The 18,681-nt window shown below is 42.7% G+C and overlaps 1 protein-coding gene across 1 annotated transcript in view; it reads left to right on the forward strand.

Annotated features, from left to right (window-relative positions):
- LOC105258876 (DNA N6-methyl adenine demethylase) overlaps window positions 1-18,681 on the forward strand; it is a 48,575-nt gene that overhangs the window by 15,965 nt on the left and 13,929 nt on the right. The window contains 1 exon segment of the mRNA XM_020029878.2: window positions 12,436-12,510. Coding sequence (XP_019885437.2) covers window positions 12,436-12,510 — 75 coding nt within the window.

Consider the following 18,681-nt stretch of genomic DNA (forward strand, 5'->3'; position numbering starts at 1 on the left):
ATCCACGATCGATTCCGCGGATCGTCGCCGGTATGTTTCGAAGCAGTTGGAATCGTACGCGCGCGATTATAGCGTAAACGCGCGGAGCAGGTAAAAAGCCCCGTACAGCTGTCTGACAGCTGCCGTAGCGGCAGCGGCGCGCCAAGCCAAGCCACGCCATGCCATGCCACGCCATGCCACGCCACGCCACGCCGTCCTATATACATACGTGATGAACCACCCTGTACATAGACCCATAGGCGCATGCGTCTGAAAATACATTTCTCTTCCTTGGTACACGTGCACCGCGCGCGCACAATACGCGTCGCCGATGACGAACGTAACAGAATTAGTGGCGCATCATTTCATCCTTTTTCTGGGTTTCCACCCTTCGCCAGCGAGCGAGGGGCAGGAGGAGACGGGCACAGATTTACCATTGATATTGATTTATCTCGCGTGCGATTCTCCCGCCGAGAGATTCGTTCAATCTAGAAGAAACATTCCGCGAGAAATATTCATATCTCGCAACGGGCGATATATATTTTTCATGCGAGAGAGGTCTCATTTTTTTATTTATGCTTTATGCGAAAAGGTAGAATTTTTCTTCGTTTTATTTAATATATACAAAGATAGTTAAATCGATCGATACTTTGAGAGATCGAGAGATCGCGCTCGAAACAACTTGGGACTTGTACGAAAGTAATTGATCAGATCAGGGTAATCGCGTGCGAATCTCCTCGACATGCAGAATCGCGAGGATATGTAATCGTCGCGACGGTCAATCGTTCGGTCAATTAAGAACACCGATTCGAAAGCTCTTTCTTCCGCGCGGCCAATTTCGAGCGTGTGCGTCAACCACATCGCGTTATCCCTTTTCCCCCCTTGTCGTCCTTGCCGATCCCTTCGTGTGGCTCGTTTCAATTCGACCACATTGCTTCCTATCGATTTAACTTCAAAGTCCTCGCGACGCGGGGTAAAAATGTCTCTTTATATGCGTGACAATCGTACGGGTTTGCTCCAATATTTTCCGGGAATTCTTACGGCCTGTGCGATACTGTGAGACTCGATTAACTTTCCGAAAAGTGTTCCCCCATCCACGTGTTCGATTCACCTTCTTCACCGAAGAAGACGGGACGTAAAAAGGAGCAACGGGAACAATATCGAGTTGACTGGGATCGAGCGAGACAACGCCACGGGAATTATGTCGACAACGCTGCTGATTGCCGGTTCATTATGACGTCATAAAAGCGAATCTAGCTGGTACGATATGTACCTACCTACTACACTAACCTACCGCTGCCGATCAAGGATAATCGCTCTTAAGGCGCGTACAGTTCTCTCCAAAGTGCGAGATGACAAAGAAGCGTTCGCGCGATAGATTAAACTAGTAGAGAACGATACGCGTAAAAAGTTAATTGCGAGATATCGGATTTCTCCTCGTCGCAGATTTCACCAGCTTTTCCGCGGGATGCGAATCTGACCGGTGCGTTCTATCTTTATGTAAATGAGGATAATTAGCGTGTAAACATAAATCAAAGCCGCTTGGCGCGCGATCGATTAACAGTAAAAGCGGGGAGGGTGAAAAAGGAAGATGAGGCACAATTCTCTCGTACGAGTGCTGACCCGATTTTGCCCGATCCGCCGATTAAAATTAACGGTCGTTTGTAATTGGGATTAGCTTAGACCCAGGTCTCGCGGGGTGCGATCGGTGAATTGAAATCGGGATCGGAGAGGTGTCGAGCGACAGCTTGCGAGCATTTATTTCTGACAGCACTACACGTCTCGACGCGAGGGGTGCGCGTTTCTCGTTCATCGATCTTTCAGGATCATCTTTTGTCGCATTAATGGCCGTGTGGATGACGTCATTAAATCCATTAATCTCGGAACGCGTAGGACAGTCGGCAAATCACGTTCGAGTCGTCGAGTAATCAGTATCATCGAGGTTGCTATTCAATCGCTGAATCAAAGTCGCTTGGAGCGATATATATTTATGACGATGTCGTCGATATTTTCTCAATCATCGAAATTAGACGTTTCGGAAATGAGAAATCTCGGGATTCGAAATCAATTCGGAACAATTCGCCCTCCTTCATCTCCCGGCTCCATCAGCTCGAGACTAGAAACTAGATCCGCACAGCTGCCGCGTCGCAGCCGAAACCGGAAGCCGTCGGCCATCTTGTTTGTACAGTAGCTATGGTTACCATGGGAGATCCTGCGAACAAGAATCTGATGTATATACATACATACATATACGTAAATCCGTCACGGATCTTTTTGTCCGTGTGCGATGCGTTGTATTCTCATTGGCGAGGCTGGTTTTAGATTTCTGAAATTTATGAGTCGATCGTGTCATGGGGATCAAATAGGGAGAGCTTTTCCGCTCCTTCTTCGGCCATGGACCTTTCCGACCGGGAAGCTGGCAGATGGTGATTCTCTATTGCGTTTAATCGGCTTATCTCGCTGGTCCACCTTGAAAGATATGATCGCTCCTTATTCATGATTACGGGAAACGTTATGCTTGCATTCGCTAAAGTCATCGATCTCTAAATCACATTCATCTTTAAATTATTAATTATAAGATGAATATGACAGAATGAATGTGATGAATGTATAACAGAGTGTCACTAGTTTAGTGTCTAGACATGAGAAATACTTATATATAATTGTTTCCTATGGTTTTTTATTCTTTCTCGTTGTATATTATATATTTACAAAAAGATTTTATTTCTTGACAGAATAAACGGGTGATTTTAAGAATGACTCGGTACGAGACTCACGAAAATTGCTTAGAAACATAAATTTCAACGAGACTTGTGACAATATGTACATGTAAAAAGTCTATACGAGATGGGCGAAAAGAAAAAGAGGGCCGATTATTCGTTGTCGGATGCTCGAATTGTTGTCACCGAAATAAACATTAGACACATCTGCGCGCGCATTTTTCACAGCCGCCGTAAAAGGAAATGAATTTCCTCCGCACGTGGCCCCTGTTTCATTTCGATTCACGCAGCTTCCAAAAGCACCCGAACATCTGTCCAAGTTAGGAACAGTTGCCAGATTTACTCTCCCAAATTCGGTAAACGAATCGACGAATTTAATCGACTAGGACGATATAGGGAAAATTCATATGCGCATATGCGCGCTGAAAAATTCTGTAAAATATTCTGTATATTTCTTCGAAGTGTAACATCTTGAAAAATTCAGGAAAATTTCTTTGGCATTTCTATAATTTCCAAAAATAGTTTCTGTATAATAATACTTAGGGAAAATCCGAATACTCCACAATTTCGAGAGAACTTGTATAAAGTTTATAATGTTAGAAAAAAAAAAGTTACGCGGACTTATACATCGTTGGAACGGGACTAACGGCGCTCCCGTAAGTAACAGGATGCGTCTGATGTATTTAACATGACAAAGAGGCTAGAGAGCTGGATGCGCGTCATCCAGCATCGTTTCTCCCTGGAATCGCGGTAGCGACAAAAACCCAGGTATATGTGCCGACTGATCGATACGGTAGCCTGTGAGAGCGAGTGAGAGAGAGAGAGAAAAGAGAGAGAGAGAGAGAGAGAGAGAGAGAGAGAGAGAGAGAGAGAGAGAGAGATAGCTCTGAAATATAATAATCGTAGACAGCTGTGAGCTGGAAGAGGATCGGTTGCTTTTGACATCCGTGCTAAATTGAACGCAGCCCTTCTTTTCATTTAGGATCGGTATAATTTATTCGTATATCTCGTCTTTGTTTCTCCATAAAAATTGTGCATATTTCATCGCACACCTACTTTCCTACTTATATTGAAAGAGCGGTACGCAACGCATGTTAATAAATCTATGACAGAAAAAAGACTCGTGCATAGAATTTTTCGATTGTCGGAATCGAAAGTGTATAAGATTATCGCAAAGAGATTAGAGGGAGTCGTAAAGGCAAACGTAGCCTCGCGATGACAGAAACTAGAGACGGACACCGCTATTATCGTACGGGCATACGTAATGTATGTCTGTAGGTTAATGCAATTCGCTCAGATCTCATTGCGAGAATAGTGCGGCAGGGAATTGATTGATTGGCTCTTTCGTTTTAGCGCGGCGATACAGTCGCGGTCTGTCGCGCGCGAAAATGATAATACCTTGACCGTGAACGCAGTCACCGTTTACTAGTTTTCCTCATAATGGAAAAGCTTTTTCGCCTTTTTCCTTGGCCTTTCGGGAAGACCCAGGTAGCCCGGCAAGTTCGGGTCGTTGACCCGACCTCTCCGTCCCGTCGTGTCAAAATGGCCCTCTCTAATGGCATATAATAATTTCCTTATAAAATCTGATACTCTATCGCCTCTATCGCCGCTTCGCTCGCGGCTATTATTATTTTACATCTCGTCTTTATTACACGGATATTCGAATTTGAAATTGAATTTCTAAAGGAAAAGTCGATGTACATTTTTTTTATTCTTAATAATTGCAGATGCATGATTATGTGAGAGCACGGATTGATATTACGAGGACTATATGTCCCGCGATCGGCCGTTGATAGATCGAAAAAAAGCAGTGACGGACGAGACAATGGCGGAATATTTTTATAGCGATTCGTGTTGCGCTACGGTGCGGTGCGACGCGTCGGCAGCTACATCAACATGACCGGTTTCCATTGGGCGTTTTAACATCTGCCGCTTCGAATCTTTTGGCAGTGTGCACGCGTATGTGTACGTCCGCGCGCGCGTGCATCTGTGCGTGCGTGTCTCGCCACGCAACGTCGCACGCCGTTTTCCCACTGGCACGATCGACACGCATGCGGATATATGTGTGCCACTGTAAACGACACTTTTGACAGTCGATCCCAATTCCGCCCTTGGAGGCAGTCAACGGAGACAACGATCGATTCTGCCGTTTCGCGGAAAACCCGAAAGAGCAGAGAAGGCGATGAGAACAGCCTGTGCCAGGAGTAAAGCGATGAATCATCGTACCCGAGGACCGTCTATAGTCTAGAGAAGGCGGGAGCTGTCTCTTTCCAAGCCGGAGGAGCGAAAAACAAACTGTTGACGACGCCAATCGAGCATTACGGAGCTTTCCGACTGCCATGTACATCGCTCGGCAGCTTATACGCCAATTGCGCGGAGTTATAAACGAATTCTTGAGGTAGGCGCTCCATTCGGAAGCAGCCTAGCAATTTTAATTAAAGCAGAAGGCACGCCGAGCGAAGAGAGACGAGTCTTGGAATCGAGGCCACGCCGTCTTTCGATTAATCGTCGAAAATTTCTCATTTGGCACGGCCGGTCGATTTTATCCAGTTACTCGGGAAGATTAATTATTGTTTCGACGATCGGTGATGGGGAAGAAAAGATCGCGCTATCTCGTCCCTATTGCTCGTAGATAACAATCGTTCGTTCGCGCGTTTATCTATCTTCTATTCGAATATTTTTCTAGGACGTTCTTTTATCTGTCGTGCCTAGAAATATAGAAATTACGAGAGATAAATGATCCCTGATGCGTCTCATCGCCGCGATAAGGGGGCCCTTTCCCGTATCGTTGTGTAAATTCCATGTTGCTTTCTTTTCGATTCGAGTTTAAAACGACAGACCGAAGAGAGAATGACGGACACGCGCGGACACTCGCTCTCCTCATCGCTGCTCTTCGTCAGTCAATTTGGCACACTTTTTTTCGCCTCGTCCGTCTGCGAGACGGGGAACGAGGGGGAGGACACGAGTATACGTGCGTACTACGCAACGATATAAATTGAATAGGTAGAGACGGACATGGCCGTGCGCGCTGCACTCGCTCGCTCGCTCGCTCGTTCGCTCACTCACTCGTGGATAGAAAAATCCTGGGAACGAGACCCCTGTACAAGAGGCTCGGAGAGCGAGTCAATGAAAATAAAAAGGATGTCAGATTGTCGCGGCGTCGGAAGTTACGGATTAAGTTAGGAAGTAGACAGTTAATGTCGCTTCGGAGAGAGAGATACGAAGATAGATAAAGAGAAAAAGAGAGATATGTACAGAGATATATATGTAAGATATATATGGCGTACAATTTTGCATCGATTGCTGTACTTTTATAAAAAGTTTCGAGAGAATCAATCTTAAAGAGAGGGGAAAAATAGAAATTTCATTGCGATTAATTTTACTACGATTCGACTTGTTTAAATAAAATCTTTAGCTTGTTGCTGTAAAAGAAAGCAATTTGAAAAGTGTGCATGGAGATTTGACGTCAACTTGAAAGAAATGAAGTGTTTCAAGATTCACTATCAATCAAGAACCACTGTAACAAATCAGCTTTGTCCCCATTATAGCAATAAAATAGATCGGGTTATCTCGAACGGTCTGGCTTTATAGCTCGACCTTGGCAACTAACGCATAACTATCCTACTTACACCTTCGTGGCCGCATATTCTGAGGAGGGTTCCAACCGAGAGGGGGGGGTATAACCGGGTCGGTTAATTTGCGTTTGAACGCAAAGACACCCTGCTTTTTCGTCCTTCCTCTCATTCCCATAGAATCGCTGGCTTTAACCGGTTCGAGTACGACCGATTCGATTACGAGTCGCTTGTGCCTCCGATTGGTAGACGATGCAAGGTAGCGAAAGGTGCTGACCTATTCAGAATCTTGATATTCTATCTTACGAATCTCCATTGTTTCAACTGGAAAATAACAGTGTGACATAGTTGTAAATTTCTTACACAAACTTAAACATTTTCTCCGCTCGCTCCAAGAATGATCTTTCCGAGGAGTCTCCTCTCCCGCGATTAAATGAACCGTTCACGCGATCACCCTCACTGGAAGAAAAAAGTACTAGATAGGGCCGACACCCTCGAGTCCAGAGGATGGTAATGCGAGGAACTGACCTAGCTATCCTCGCTGTCCCGTGTGGCGAAGGTGGCGGCTGCCGTTAAGTAAAATACGATGTGGGAGCGTCCTTGACTCGACAGAGACGCCTCTTCCTCCTCCCTCCTCTTTCTGCCTCTTGCGCGGGTCTTGTATTAAGATATCAAATGGCCAAATCCGAGGGTTTCCCCTACCATTCTCGAGACGTCATGTGCCTCGACACGGAACTACCCTTTTCTGGTGGTAATGTATCGCTTGCCCGCCTGCTCTCGCAGTCTTTGGAGAAGCCGGGCAACGGGGGTGGCTTTCGGGGATCATGAATGAAATCCCTCCTGGTGGCTCTACCCTGGGGTGTCCGACCCTCCGTACCTATTCCCCTATCCTACTCCTGGGCAGGAGTAACAACACCCTTATGTTCAAAACAATAACATGACCACGTGCGATAGCCACGTGGTGGTGATCCCTCCAAGATTTCGACACGAAAGAGCAATTGTCAAGGTCTCTCGCAAGTGTTGAGAATTCAGCCGTTGTCTGCAAGTCCGAACTCTGCTTCCTCGGAACAGATAACGCCAAGTTTTCTGCAGGTCAAGGACCAATACGTGATGAAATATTACGCAATTCGTGGAAGGAGACTAAGAATTTTGTAAAAATAGCTTCATATGTGAAATTAATATATAATCAAATGTATATAAGTTATATTAAATATATATATATATATATATATATATATATATTTCTTTTTTTAATAGAGAATGCGACAAACATCGTTTCATTGAACATTTTGACGAGTAGAAAAATTACACGGGGCATCGCGATAATAGCTGTCCTCGTTATAAATAGCACCTGATGCAGAAGAAGTATTAAGTATTCCCCTCTTGCTTTAAAAGAGCACGTTACTTTCATTACTTACACCTGCCAACCGAGTCGCACGAAGTTCCGCCCTTTCCACGCAGTCCTTGCGCCGTGAAAATTGTACGCAGCCGTCGTCAAATTTTACCTACTTTCTCCCAGGGAACACATCGAGACAATTCCGTTTACGTTCATTTACGAAAAAGAATAATTTCTCCGATAGGCGTAGATTTTTCTAGCGACTCACCTTGTCTTTTCGGAGCAATTAAATTCTCGCTCTCGCAATATTTCTCTTTAAGAACCGATTATCTATTCACGTGAAATATTTTGTGAAATTTAATTTACCTGGAACGTTGATTTTGATTCAAATTGAAAAAAAAAAAAACGCTACGCGATGGAAGGACGACGTCTCGTCGGTTTGCATGCGGAGCCGCCCTTGTGCCGCAGGGTTGTATGGAAGCCAGCTGCGAGTCGGCGAAGCGCGACGAACTGAGGCCGCGTGTACTCGGAAACGTTGTAAAAATAATTATTAAAGCCGTTACCACGCCGTATTACTTGTTCGTCCGTCTGACACGTGTACCGACAACGCCACGAACGACGGTCCAAGGTTCGCGTTGCGTATCTGCGGAAATTGCACCGATAACTCGATAGCTCCCATCGATACCGCAGAAGCTTGTTTATTAGTTTTCGAGCCGCTTCGAAGTAGGTTGTTGCGTGAAGAAAACAAGTCGCAAGTATAGCTAATGAAAGCATGCGCGATTGCTCTGTCGCTTGTCAAAGCGAACGGGAAGCAATCGATGTAATTGTTGTTATAAATTTCTCTTCATCCTACACCTATCTATACATTCTGCTCGAAATTAGAAAGAAACGATTGAGCCTGAGATTATCCTTTCCATGGGAATTATTCCGTTGAATTTCATTTTAGACGCGGGGAATAATTTTGCGAATTTTTCGGCGCTAATTACGAGCGATTCTTCTTTACAACGAGCGCCATTATTCGCGGAAATGTTAACGCACACCATCGTTTTTGCGCTGCATGCTCGGCAACCTGTCCTTCCTTCCGACGCGTATCTACCATTTTTAACCGTCACACTTCTAATGGATGCAACGGTTTTTTCGTCCGCCGTCGCCGGCCATCTGTCGTACAATGAAAATGGTTTGATGAAATTAAAGTCAGCTGATCGAAAAACCAGCGCGGTCTAATATTGCCAGTCTCCCAGCTGCGTGTATTAATGCCTATAACAATAGATACAATTTCAGTCTCGAATGAATTACTTGTAGTCGCCAAAAATATAGCTTCTAATATTCGGTAAGACATGAAAGACTTGCCGGACGTTTTCCTCGCGACGCTGGGATTTGAATATCGAGAATAAAAAAAACTTTCTATGGGCGACAAGCGCAACTTTTTTGCGAATGTCAGGATCCCCCTGTTACCGTTTGACAATTTTATCGGGCTTCCTGTTACTTTTGCGCGTGCATGTGACACGCATGCAATGGATACGCGATGCAGAAAAAAAGAATATAATGCCCAAGTGTTGACGAAGCGTCCAATACTTTCGTTATCGTTTACGGAAATCTAGGATTTTCGTCGCTTTTCCATAGCTTTAAAAACACGAAGTAAAAATATAACAATTTTTCGTCTGCAAAATTATTAATATCTTAAAATAAATAGACATAATTTTATAAAATAATAATTTTCTAAGATAGCTTCTATAATATCTGTGACTAGCAATGGCGGGTAGAAGACATTTGCAATAGTTTGTAATATTATTTTATAAAATTACAAGTAATATTATTTTATAAAATTACATTATTTTATACAATTACAATTATTTTATATTATTTTATAAAAGCCACGACAAGGACACGGAAAAACTAATCCTTATGCGACTTTTAATAGATGATCGACTTGCACGAGTGCGTGATATTTTGACAGATCAGGCAATGTCATCTTTGCTTCATAAAAGGATTATAATGTACCATCTAGCTCAGCAATTAGAAGCACGCGTTCGACTGGCAGCTGCCGGAGTACGCGGCGATTTGACGATAAGGTAATTAAAATATTTCGTAAACATGTTTCCTCGTACTGGCAGATGCCCAGAATTTGATAAGAAAAACGTACGCGAAAGTTACGTATCGTTCCTTTTCATCGGCTGCGTCACAAATTTCCGTCTACATCGAGATATTTGAAAAATAACTTTTCAAAATGCACCGTTCTTTCGTCCCGTCGTTATTACGTTAAATTAGCGCAAATTAGGATTCCTCCTTGTGATTTTCAAGATGCGCGTAGCAGATGCGCCGCGCCAGGACGAGCGTTTAATGTTTCCTCCGGAGGCAAATGTTCGGTGTCGTCGAAACTTAAATAAATATAAGCGCCGGCTGCCACCAGGCTGCTTTCTCGCTGTCGTTGCAACGTAACTTGTAGGCTCTTTAAAGAGCTGTTTACACTGCGAGTCACGCCAACGCAAGCATCCGAGATGCATTCGTTAACATCCAAATTTGAATGACTGAAAAACTGGAGACCAAAACCGGCAGGCTGCCGGGCTCTTCTCGATCTCTTTAGAAACGCGCGATTCAATTTTCCACGCATATATAACGCGAAAAAAAAAAGAGAGAAGGAGAGAAAGGGAGGAAGGAGGGGGAGAAGAACAAGCGAAAGATACAAATTGATCGAAGGAGGAAGAGAAAGAGGGAAGAGATTTCTTGGCTTCGACGATTAATTACGCTCTCATTCCCGCCCTCTCAACGATGCATCGTCGATATTGACATTTGCCTTGCCTCCCTTTCACCCCTGTCTCTGTCCGGCTCTCTTTCTCCGCTTTTCACCGCAAGGGAGAAAGCGTGCAAACGGGCGGGAGGAAAGGCCCGAGAGGGAATAGATACGTGCATAGATTCTTTCCCCGGAAGGGGCGGAGGGGATGAAATCTCGTGAGGGCCTCCGCGGCCTCCCCTGCCTCTCGAGCGTGTGCTTATCGCGGTGCACCGGCGCGATTAGCGCATTTTTCCTCGTTGCCTCCCGAGGAGGCACAGGTAGGTTGGTAGGTAAGGCAGTCAGGTCGGCCAGGAATGCGCGTACAAGGGAATTAGACCATAATCGCCCACGCGTGTGTCGCGAAGGGGACGTTTTCCGCCCTGCCTTTGGATCCCGATGTTCACTCGTTGCCCTCACCCTCGCCCTCGCACACCAATCTTGACCTCACCTCACCGCACGGCAAATTACACTGGCCCTTTGAGCGCGGGATAGAGTCGCCGGATATAAATATAAACGGTTTTCAGCGCTCTCCGTAAAATGGTCACTATGCGATAATTAAGGCTGCGTTATGCAAAAAAAAATAGTTATATCTGTATAAAAGAGGGCGGCTTCAATAATAGCTGATTCAACGCGACAACCAATCGTCTATTCCAGTCTTCGAGAATAATGCGTTTACGATATACGCGAGATTAATCTGGAATTTAATTTCAATTTTTTTCTTTATTAGCTCCGCACTTTGGAATAGCTACGGGTACGTCCATCTTGACAGAAATGGGAAAGGTTTTCGCGGCTTGCTCGCTAATTGGAATTGTGCCAGACATCGATAAGTCACGCATAAGTTATTGAACGTTTAATGAGCGTTTCTGAATGATTTTTTTTGTAGTCTGTTGTTTAATGATTCTTATGTATCATTAACTATTTTTCCTTAATCACTTTAATTAAAAATATCGCGATAATTGTAATTTCCGAAACATTTGCTCGCTGCTTTAATCTTGCGAATGATCCCTCGACCATTCTTTAAAGAAACTCTTAAAGATGAAGTTGCATTTCTTATCTCTTAACTTTGAAGGGTTGTTGCTTGACCGATCAATTGCGCAATTAATTTACGCTTGATTCGATTCTCTTTATGGTCGACGATTTTTTTTACACGTCGGTAAGGACGAAAGGTTCTTCTTTGCTCGGTTACCGCATGTTTCCGCCAACATCATGAGTCGGTAAATGGAATCTTCTTTGAAGGATAATGCAGTTTTCTGCATCCATCTGGCGCAACGTGTGAGATATTTCTATTATTGGGAAACAATAATTTTTGACGAAATTGCACGGTATGTATTGTAGCGCGAAAATTTGATTCCACGCGTTTCTGTCAACTTTTTTCTTATTAAAGAGTCACGATTAGATAAAGATTGATGGATAAAGCAGGTGTTACCGACAAAAAAATTTTATCGAATACGTTTCATGAGATGCAACGTTGAATAAAGAATATATCAAAGCTCCTCTTATATTTTCATATATTTGTATGGATATAATGTTATACTTGTCATGCTTAAAATAAGTGATAAAAAATTGTACTCGTATATCCGTTGCGTTCTTATTAAATCACTGTCAACGTGACATATGCAACATGAAAGAGATTAATCAAACTCTCGATTTCTCACAGAGACAAGACACAATAATTATAATTATATGAAATATAATTATCATAATAAATAATTATCGCGAAGCATGAAATAAGAAGGATCGAGTCAATAAATGACGGATTATCGAGAAACGTCGGCTTGTCTTAATTTATGACTGTAAAATCCGAATCCTTATCCTCATTCTCGAATAATTTAGAACGTTGTTTCATCGTCTAGAATTTAATCTAACACGCCAGCTCTGTGGAAGTGATACTTTTATTACCGGTTCTATTGAACTTAACGAGATCAATTGAGACGATACGGTTGCCTTGATTTTACGGTAGCCAAACGCTGCGATATATATATATAAGCGGCGATCCCGCCGATCGTAAATTGTAATCCACCCACGCGTTTAACAGTTTTTTTTTTTTCATTTCAGCACCTGTACCACCTGCAGACTGGCGAAGGGGCGTTCCGAGAGCGCGGGAGGGGACGAGGCAAGGGTGCCACGAGGGTGAGTAGTGTCTCTGCTTTAAACTCTCATTACGTGTACGTAATTTGATTCTTAACATAAATATATATAATCCTTCAAGTTTTTTTTTTGAAACCTCAAACTGAGGAGATCGTGCTTTTTTAGACGTAATCTTGAATGTGTCGTTTATGATAAAAATATATGGACTTCCGCACGATATTTAAGAATTATCGTGAAAAGTATATACCGTCGAGATGGAGATTGGTCAGTATCAGTTAGTTATCTATTCGCGTTATTTAATTAAAGCTACGACACTTTTAAGTCTTAATACAATTCAATTATCATGAATAACACGTTAATTAATAATAATAATATGTTATATTAAGAAATATAATAATTGACAATTTCCTCCAAATATTTTGAAACCATGAACTAACGGAGATCACTGATGTTTTTATAGGCGTAATCCTAAATATATCGAGGGCATTCTTGATAAAAAGATAAGAGCAATCGATATTTAGGAATTATTATAAAGATTATATATTGTTGGAGGTGGAAATTTGTCAGTATTGGGTGGTCATCTATTCGCGCTATTTGATTAAAGTTACGATATCTTTAACTCTTAATACAATTCAATTATTAAATAACATGTTAATTAATAATAATAATATGTTATATTAAGAAATATAATAATTGACAATTTCCTCCAAATATTTTGAAACCATGAACTAACGGAGATCACGGATATTTTTATAGGCGTAATCCTAAATATATCGAGGGCGTTCTTGATAAAAAGATAAGAGCAATCGATATTTAGAAATTATGATAAAGATTATATATTGTTGGAGGTGGAAATTTATCAGTATTGGGTAGTCATCTATTCGCGCTATTAATTAAAGTTACGACACCTTTAACTCTTAATACAATTCAATTATTAACATAAATAACATGTTAATTAATAATAATAATATGTTATATTAAGAAATATAATTGATAATTTCCTCCAAATATTTTGAAACCATGAACTAACGGAGATCACAGATATTTTTATAAGCGTAATTCTAAATATATCGAGAGCATTCTTGATAAAAAGATAAGAGCAATCGATTAGGAATTATTATAAAGATTATAATATATTGTTTGAGGTGGAAATTTGTCAGTATTGGGTGGTCATCTATTCGCGCTATTTAATTAAAGTTACGACACTTTTAACTCTTAATACAATTCAGTTATTAAATAACATGTCAATTAATAATAATAATATGTTATATTAACAAATATAATTGATAATTTCCTCCAAATATTTTGAAACCTTGAACTAACGGAGATCAACTAACGGATGCTTTTATATGCTTTTAATCCTGAATATATCGAAAACATTTTTAATAAAAAGATAAGACCGATATTTAGGAATTATTATAAAGATTATAATACATTGTTCGAGGTGGAAATTCGTCAGTGGGTGGTCATCTATTCGCGCTATTTAATTGCTAAAGACGCGGTTCGCGCTGCACCGTGTCGGCTCTATTCCGCTGACGTAGGTCTAGCTATCTCTTGGTACCGACAGTACGGAGTTTCAGAACTGATATTAAGCAAGGTGGTATTGATCGACGCACGTTGCGCCTGTCCGCGTTGCACCGCCATGTTTAAAATCCGTTTGCCTTAAGCCGCGTACGAACTTGAGCACGCATACGTCGAAACGTCGCTCATACATACGAGGAACTTTATCAGGATCCATAAGATATTTAATTTTCATTCGCGGAGATGAAATAGAGCAGAGCTTCTATCGCAGCCATTTTAGCGGAGGATCGGTATATATTATCAAACTAAATACGAAATTAGAATAAACATTGAAAATTGAGAGCCGCTCGAAATTTCACGAAATATTTTAATCAAACATGGATTATTCGTCCTAGATTATCAACTAGATTCGTTTCCCTCTTGCCTCGAGTAAAGAAAATATTATCGCTTCGAGAGATCCTGGGTTTCTATCATTTTGTCGTTTCTTTCTCGAATTTCCATTATTCGATGAACGTTCTAGTAGTGCAAGAAAATCGGCCCAACGACCCATGGGGCCTTTTTCTTATCTAATCTGTGAACATGTGGATAAGATACTAACATTCCTCTATTTAACTGCCCTGGTAAAATAAGATAGGGACACGTGCATATTTGCTGACCCCAAATAAACGTCTTTTTCTTTTAACACTTATTTCGTGTTTCTCTTTCAATTTTTTTAGAATAAAATAATATATGAAAATAGCACACACACATTCAGTGCGTATCAGAGTATACTACATTATCTTCAATATATACTAAAGTTCCTAACAAAATAAATATATAAAGTAAAGAAATAATAAATAAATATAAGTACAAAATAATAAATATAATTTATTATACTTGTTTATAGCACATATTTATATTGCATTATTTGTTATAATAAAGAAAGAAAAAAGGCGCATGACAATATGATACAATGGTACAATAAGAAAATGAGAGAGGATTTGGCGTGCAAAGATCGACGAGCTGCGGAGGGCTTAAGGATAGATCCGTAAGACGGTTCTTCGAGAGGGCTCGTTTATTAACGTCCCTGCAACTTGTTGCTGAGCGCGTTGCCATCGGCCCTTCTGACCTCTTTCATGGCATCTCTACCGGCCTCTTCAACGACGCCTTCAGACTTCGGAGAGACAAGTCCGGCCGAATCCTTCCGTTGAATTGATCCTAACGAGCAGCCGATTGAAACATCCGGTTATTTTCTCTTATCCATACCCATGGACAAGTCAATTTCCCCGTAAAAGCATCCCTCAAAATTCAACCATCTCGAGATCGAATCATCTCGCTTAACTAAAATTCCAAATATTGCGTGTAAAATTATATTCAGCGAAATCAGATGCCACAATTTGACGCTGTATTTCTGTAAAGTGTATCATTAACTCGCCAATAATGTTCAATTTGCGCTTAATGCTTTTCCTAGAACGAGCTGCAAGCGCACTTTTTCGTTTCTCCCGATACATAAACATTTCTCTGACGGCGGCAGGTATTCTCTTACCCCTCCAGAGCAGCCCCGTTCTACCCCCTCCGTCGCGTCAGCCACCTCCAGTTACAATGACGCGTTGGTGAACCATCCCCTCTTCCTCATCGTCGTCGTCTCGTCGTCGTCGTCGTCGTCATCGTCGTCGTCGTGCGGCGGTGGCGACGACACCAACACCGACATCGGTCCTATTGCGCTACCATCGTCTATCTATGGAGAGCCATAACGATTCCGCGACGGGAGTTTTGTTTTTTTTCTCTCTCTCCTCTTTCGCGACAGTCGCTGGAGCTTAAGCCGATACTTGAAACATGTTTTTCTCGCGTACAATGCTCCGATACTTTTTTATTTTTCTTTATGCGATAGACAAGCATTACTACTGCTATGGGATTTAATCTAGGTAATAATGTGATGTTAAACAATTATTATATTATTATCGATATGATAGAAAGGGACAGGTACTAATAATTATATGTGCATCATCGTAATCGACGGTAATTTTGACGGTTCATCAAAATTGTCTATTTAAATTTAGTCGTATGTCTGAATTTAGAAGAGAGAAAATTGGATGATGCGATAAAATTTGGAACCGGTATCATTCCACCGCAGGCAAAGTAAGTCGATAACCGAATCAGAGCCCCATCGTTAATTCGATGGCGCGCCGTCTTTCACTTTAGAGAAGGAGAGTCGGTTGGAAACACCAGACGGAAAGAAAACGAGTAAAACAGCTCGAGAAAAAGACACAAAAAGGTTGGGAGTGGAAGGACGAGGAAGCGGGAGGGGAGATCGTGTAAATCAACGTGGGCATACACGACGCGAGTTCGTTCTTCTACATGGGAAGAGAACGGCGCGCGCTTCTTCGCCGAAAAGCTCGTCCGCATGATTCGCCGATGACGATTGAAGAGGTGGTGGCGGTCGCGAAAAATTCGCAACCCTTTCGAATCCTCAAACGGGACGGTCTCGGTCTCTCGCGAACCATATCCTAACTCGCTTTAAGCCGCTTTATCCACCATCCTTCATCTCGCTGTCGCCGGATTCAAGCGAGCGAGTCGTAATCTCGTAATAAACGTTGCATCCCGGAGCGCCGAATACACTTTCGGAGTAACGTTAAAACCCAGTAGAGCCTCCGACTTCCGGTGCAACCCCGGACTCGTCCGGGAACCGGCGCGTCGCGTCGCGTCGAGCCGCGAAGAGACGCTCGACGCAGGAATCCGCGATATCGCGTCGCGATAACGCGCGACGCGGCGGGCCCGCGCGGGGGGGTGAGGGGGTGGCGAGTCGTGGGAGAGAAACAACGAGCACAACCGCGCACACCCACACGCGCGATTGCGCGCTCGTGCTCGCGTTGACGAACGCGAGAGGAAGAGGGAACGTAGAAAGGTGGGAACGCAGTCGGCGAGCGCGAAGAGGCGCGGGAGGAGAAGGTGGAGGAAGAGGCAAGAAAGAGAGAGGAAGGAGGAGGTGGCGGAGGAGGAGGGGGAGGGAGGGAGAGGGCTCGTGCGGAGGGGGTAGCGGAGGAAAAGGGAGAGGCGTCTCATGGGAGTTATTCGGCGGATCGCTCCGCGACCAGAGTGATCTCTCGCGAGTGTCGAGCGATCGATTCGATCGGTTGCCGAGTTCGAAAAGCGGAGGTTGGTGCAGTCGGCGCGAACGCTCACCGGCGGGAGGAAGCTCGCACGAGGCCGCGCGTGACGTACGAGTGTCGATCGAAAGTAGATCGGAAAGGAATCACGGTGCACGCGGGAGATAAAACGCTAGGGAAACCGTATACGCGGATGATATATGCGCATGTATGCGTAAGGATAAGTTGACCGACGAATCCAGGTGTAGTGACTCCTATCGGAAATTCCGGAGTGCCTTCCGGAGCAAGGATTCCGGAGGTGGATCTGGAGTGAACTTTGAAACCGTATTCGGGACGTATCCTCTCCTGCGAAGGATCCGGAAAGTCGACAGAGTGAGTTCCTTCTTCTTCGTCGGCTGTATGCACGCGAATATTTCCCTTTTTTCAATTTTTCTTAAAAAGATTTTCGACACGCGCGATTGATGACACGTGTTTAGATTACGCGATAGCGTTCCCGCTTTCTTCGGCCGGCCGGCAAAATCCGAATCTTGTCTTAATGTCACGTTTTTTTTATGTTTTTTACGTGTAGTGGACATTGATAAAAGCACGAGAAAAATTAAAGAATTTATTTGTTGTTCGATCAATCTTAATTTATCAATCGCGTAGATATTTTCGAGAAAGCACTTCCACTTCAATGATTATGATCGGCGCAATACGATCCTGCCTTGGTATATCTAGAAAAAAAAAGTTGGATGATTCATGAAAAACTCAGTCTCGAGGCACTTTGTATATGCGAATGCGATGTCTCGATCATACTCTGATTGCATTCTAACAGCTTGCATTCCTATTTAACACATAGCTTTTTTGCCCTCTATCATTTTAAATCCAACAAAATTATATAAAAATATGAAAAAAAATCTTCCTTTAATAATTCAAATATGTATGTATATACATATACATACGCATATGCGTAGATAACGGTCGGTTAATTTTATTTATAGCTAAGTCACATGTTGAAATGTCGAATTTTATCGATAAGTCGATAAATTAATTTTTGCACAATATAATCTGTTACAACCGGCTTGATATGTTGTAACGAGTCGTTATAATTGAACAAAGTATAGTGTGTTCGGATTATATAAGTCAACGCACGACTGGTATCTCGACAAAACGGAGCCCTTGCGCGTCAAGGACCAACTCGTCGAGCGCGAAACTGACTTTACAAACCGCTGGTTACGCAAGCGGCATCCGTCTATCGTGATCGCGGAATTTAGGTCAAACGATGTATCCTCCGTTACTATCGGTGGTCCGCGAAACGTCATAAATTCCCCGCTCGTTTATTAACTTTTTACCGTTTTATCAGCGCGCGCGTGCACGCCAACTAAGCAACGATCAAGGTAATCTATAATGGAGAAAAATAAACGCGTTGACCTGCGAGTAATGCGATCGATCGAGTTCGAAGCGAGTTCGTATCAACGTCGAGAAGAATAACGTATCCGCCGTGATTTAAAAGACACGCGGTATTTGTAGCGAAGTTAAATTAAGACTCGGCGATAAAGTGATTCGAGAAAAATTTTATAAAAATATTTCAAATTTACTCCAGACAAAATATTCTCATCCTACGCTT

The sequence above is a fragment of the Camponotus floridanus genome, unplaced genomic scaffold (genome assembly GCF_003227725.1).
Source record: "Camponotus floridanus strain SB8 unplaced genomic scaffold, Cflo_v7.5 scaffold115, whole genome shotgun sequence".
Taxonomy (NCBI): Eukaryota; Metazoa; Arthropoda; class Insecta; order Hymenoptera; family Formicidae; genus Camponotus; species Camponotus floridanus.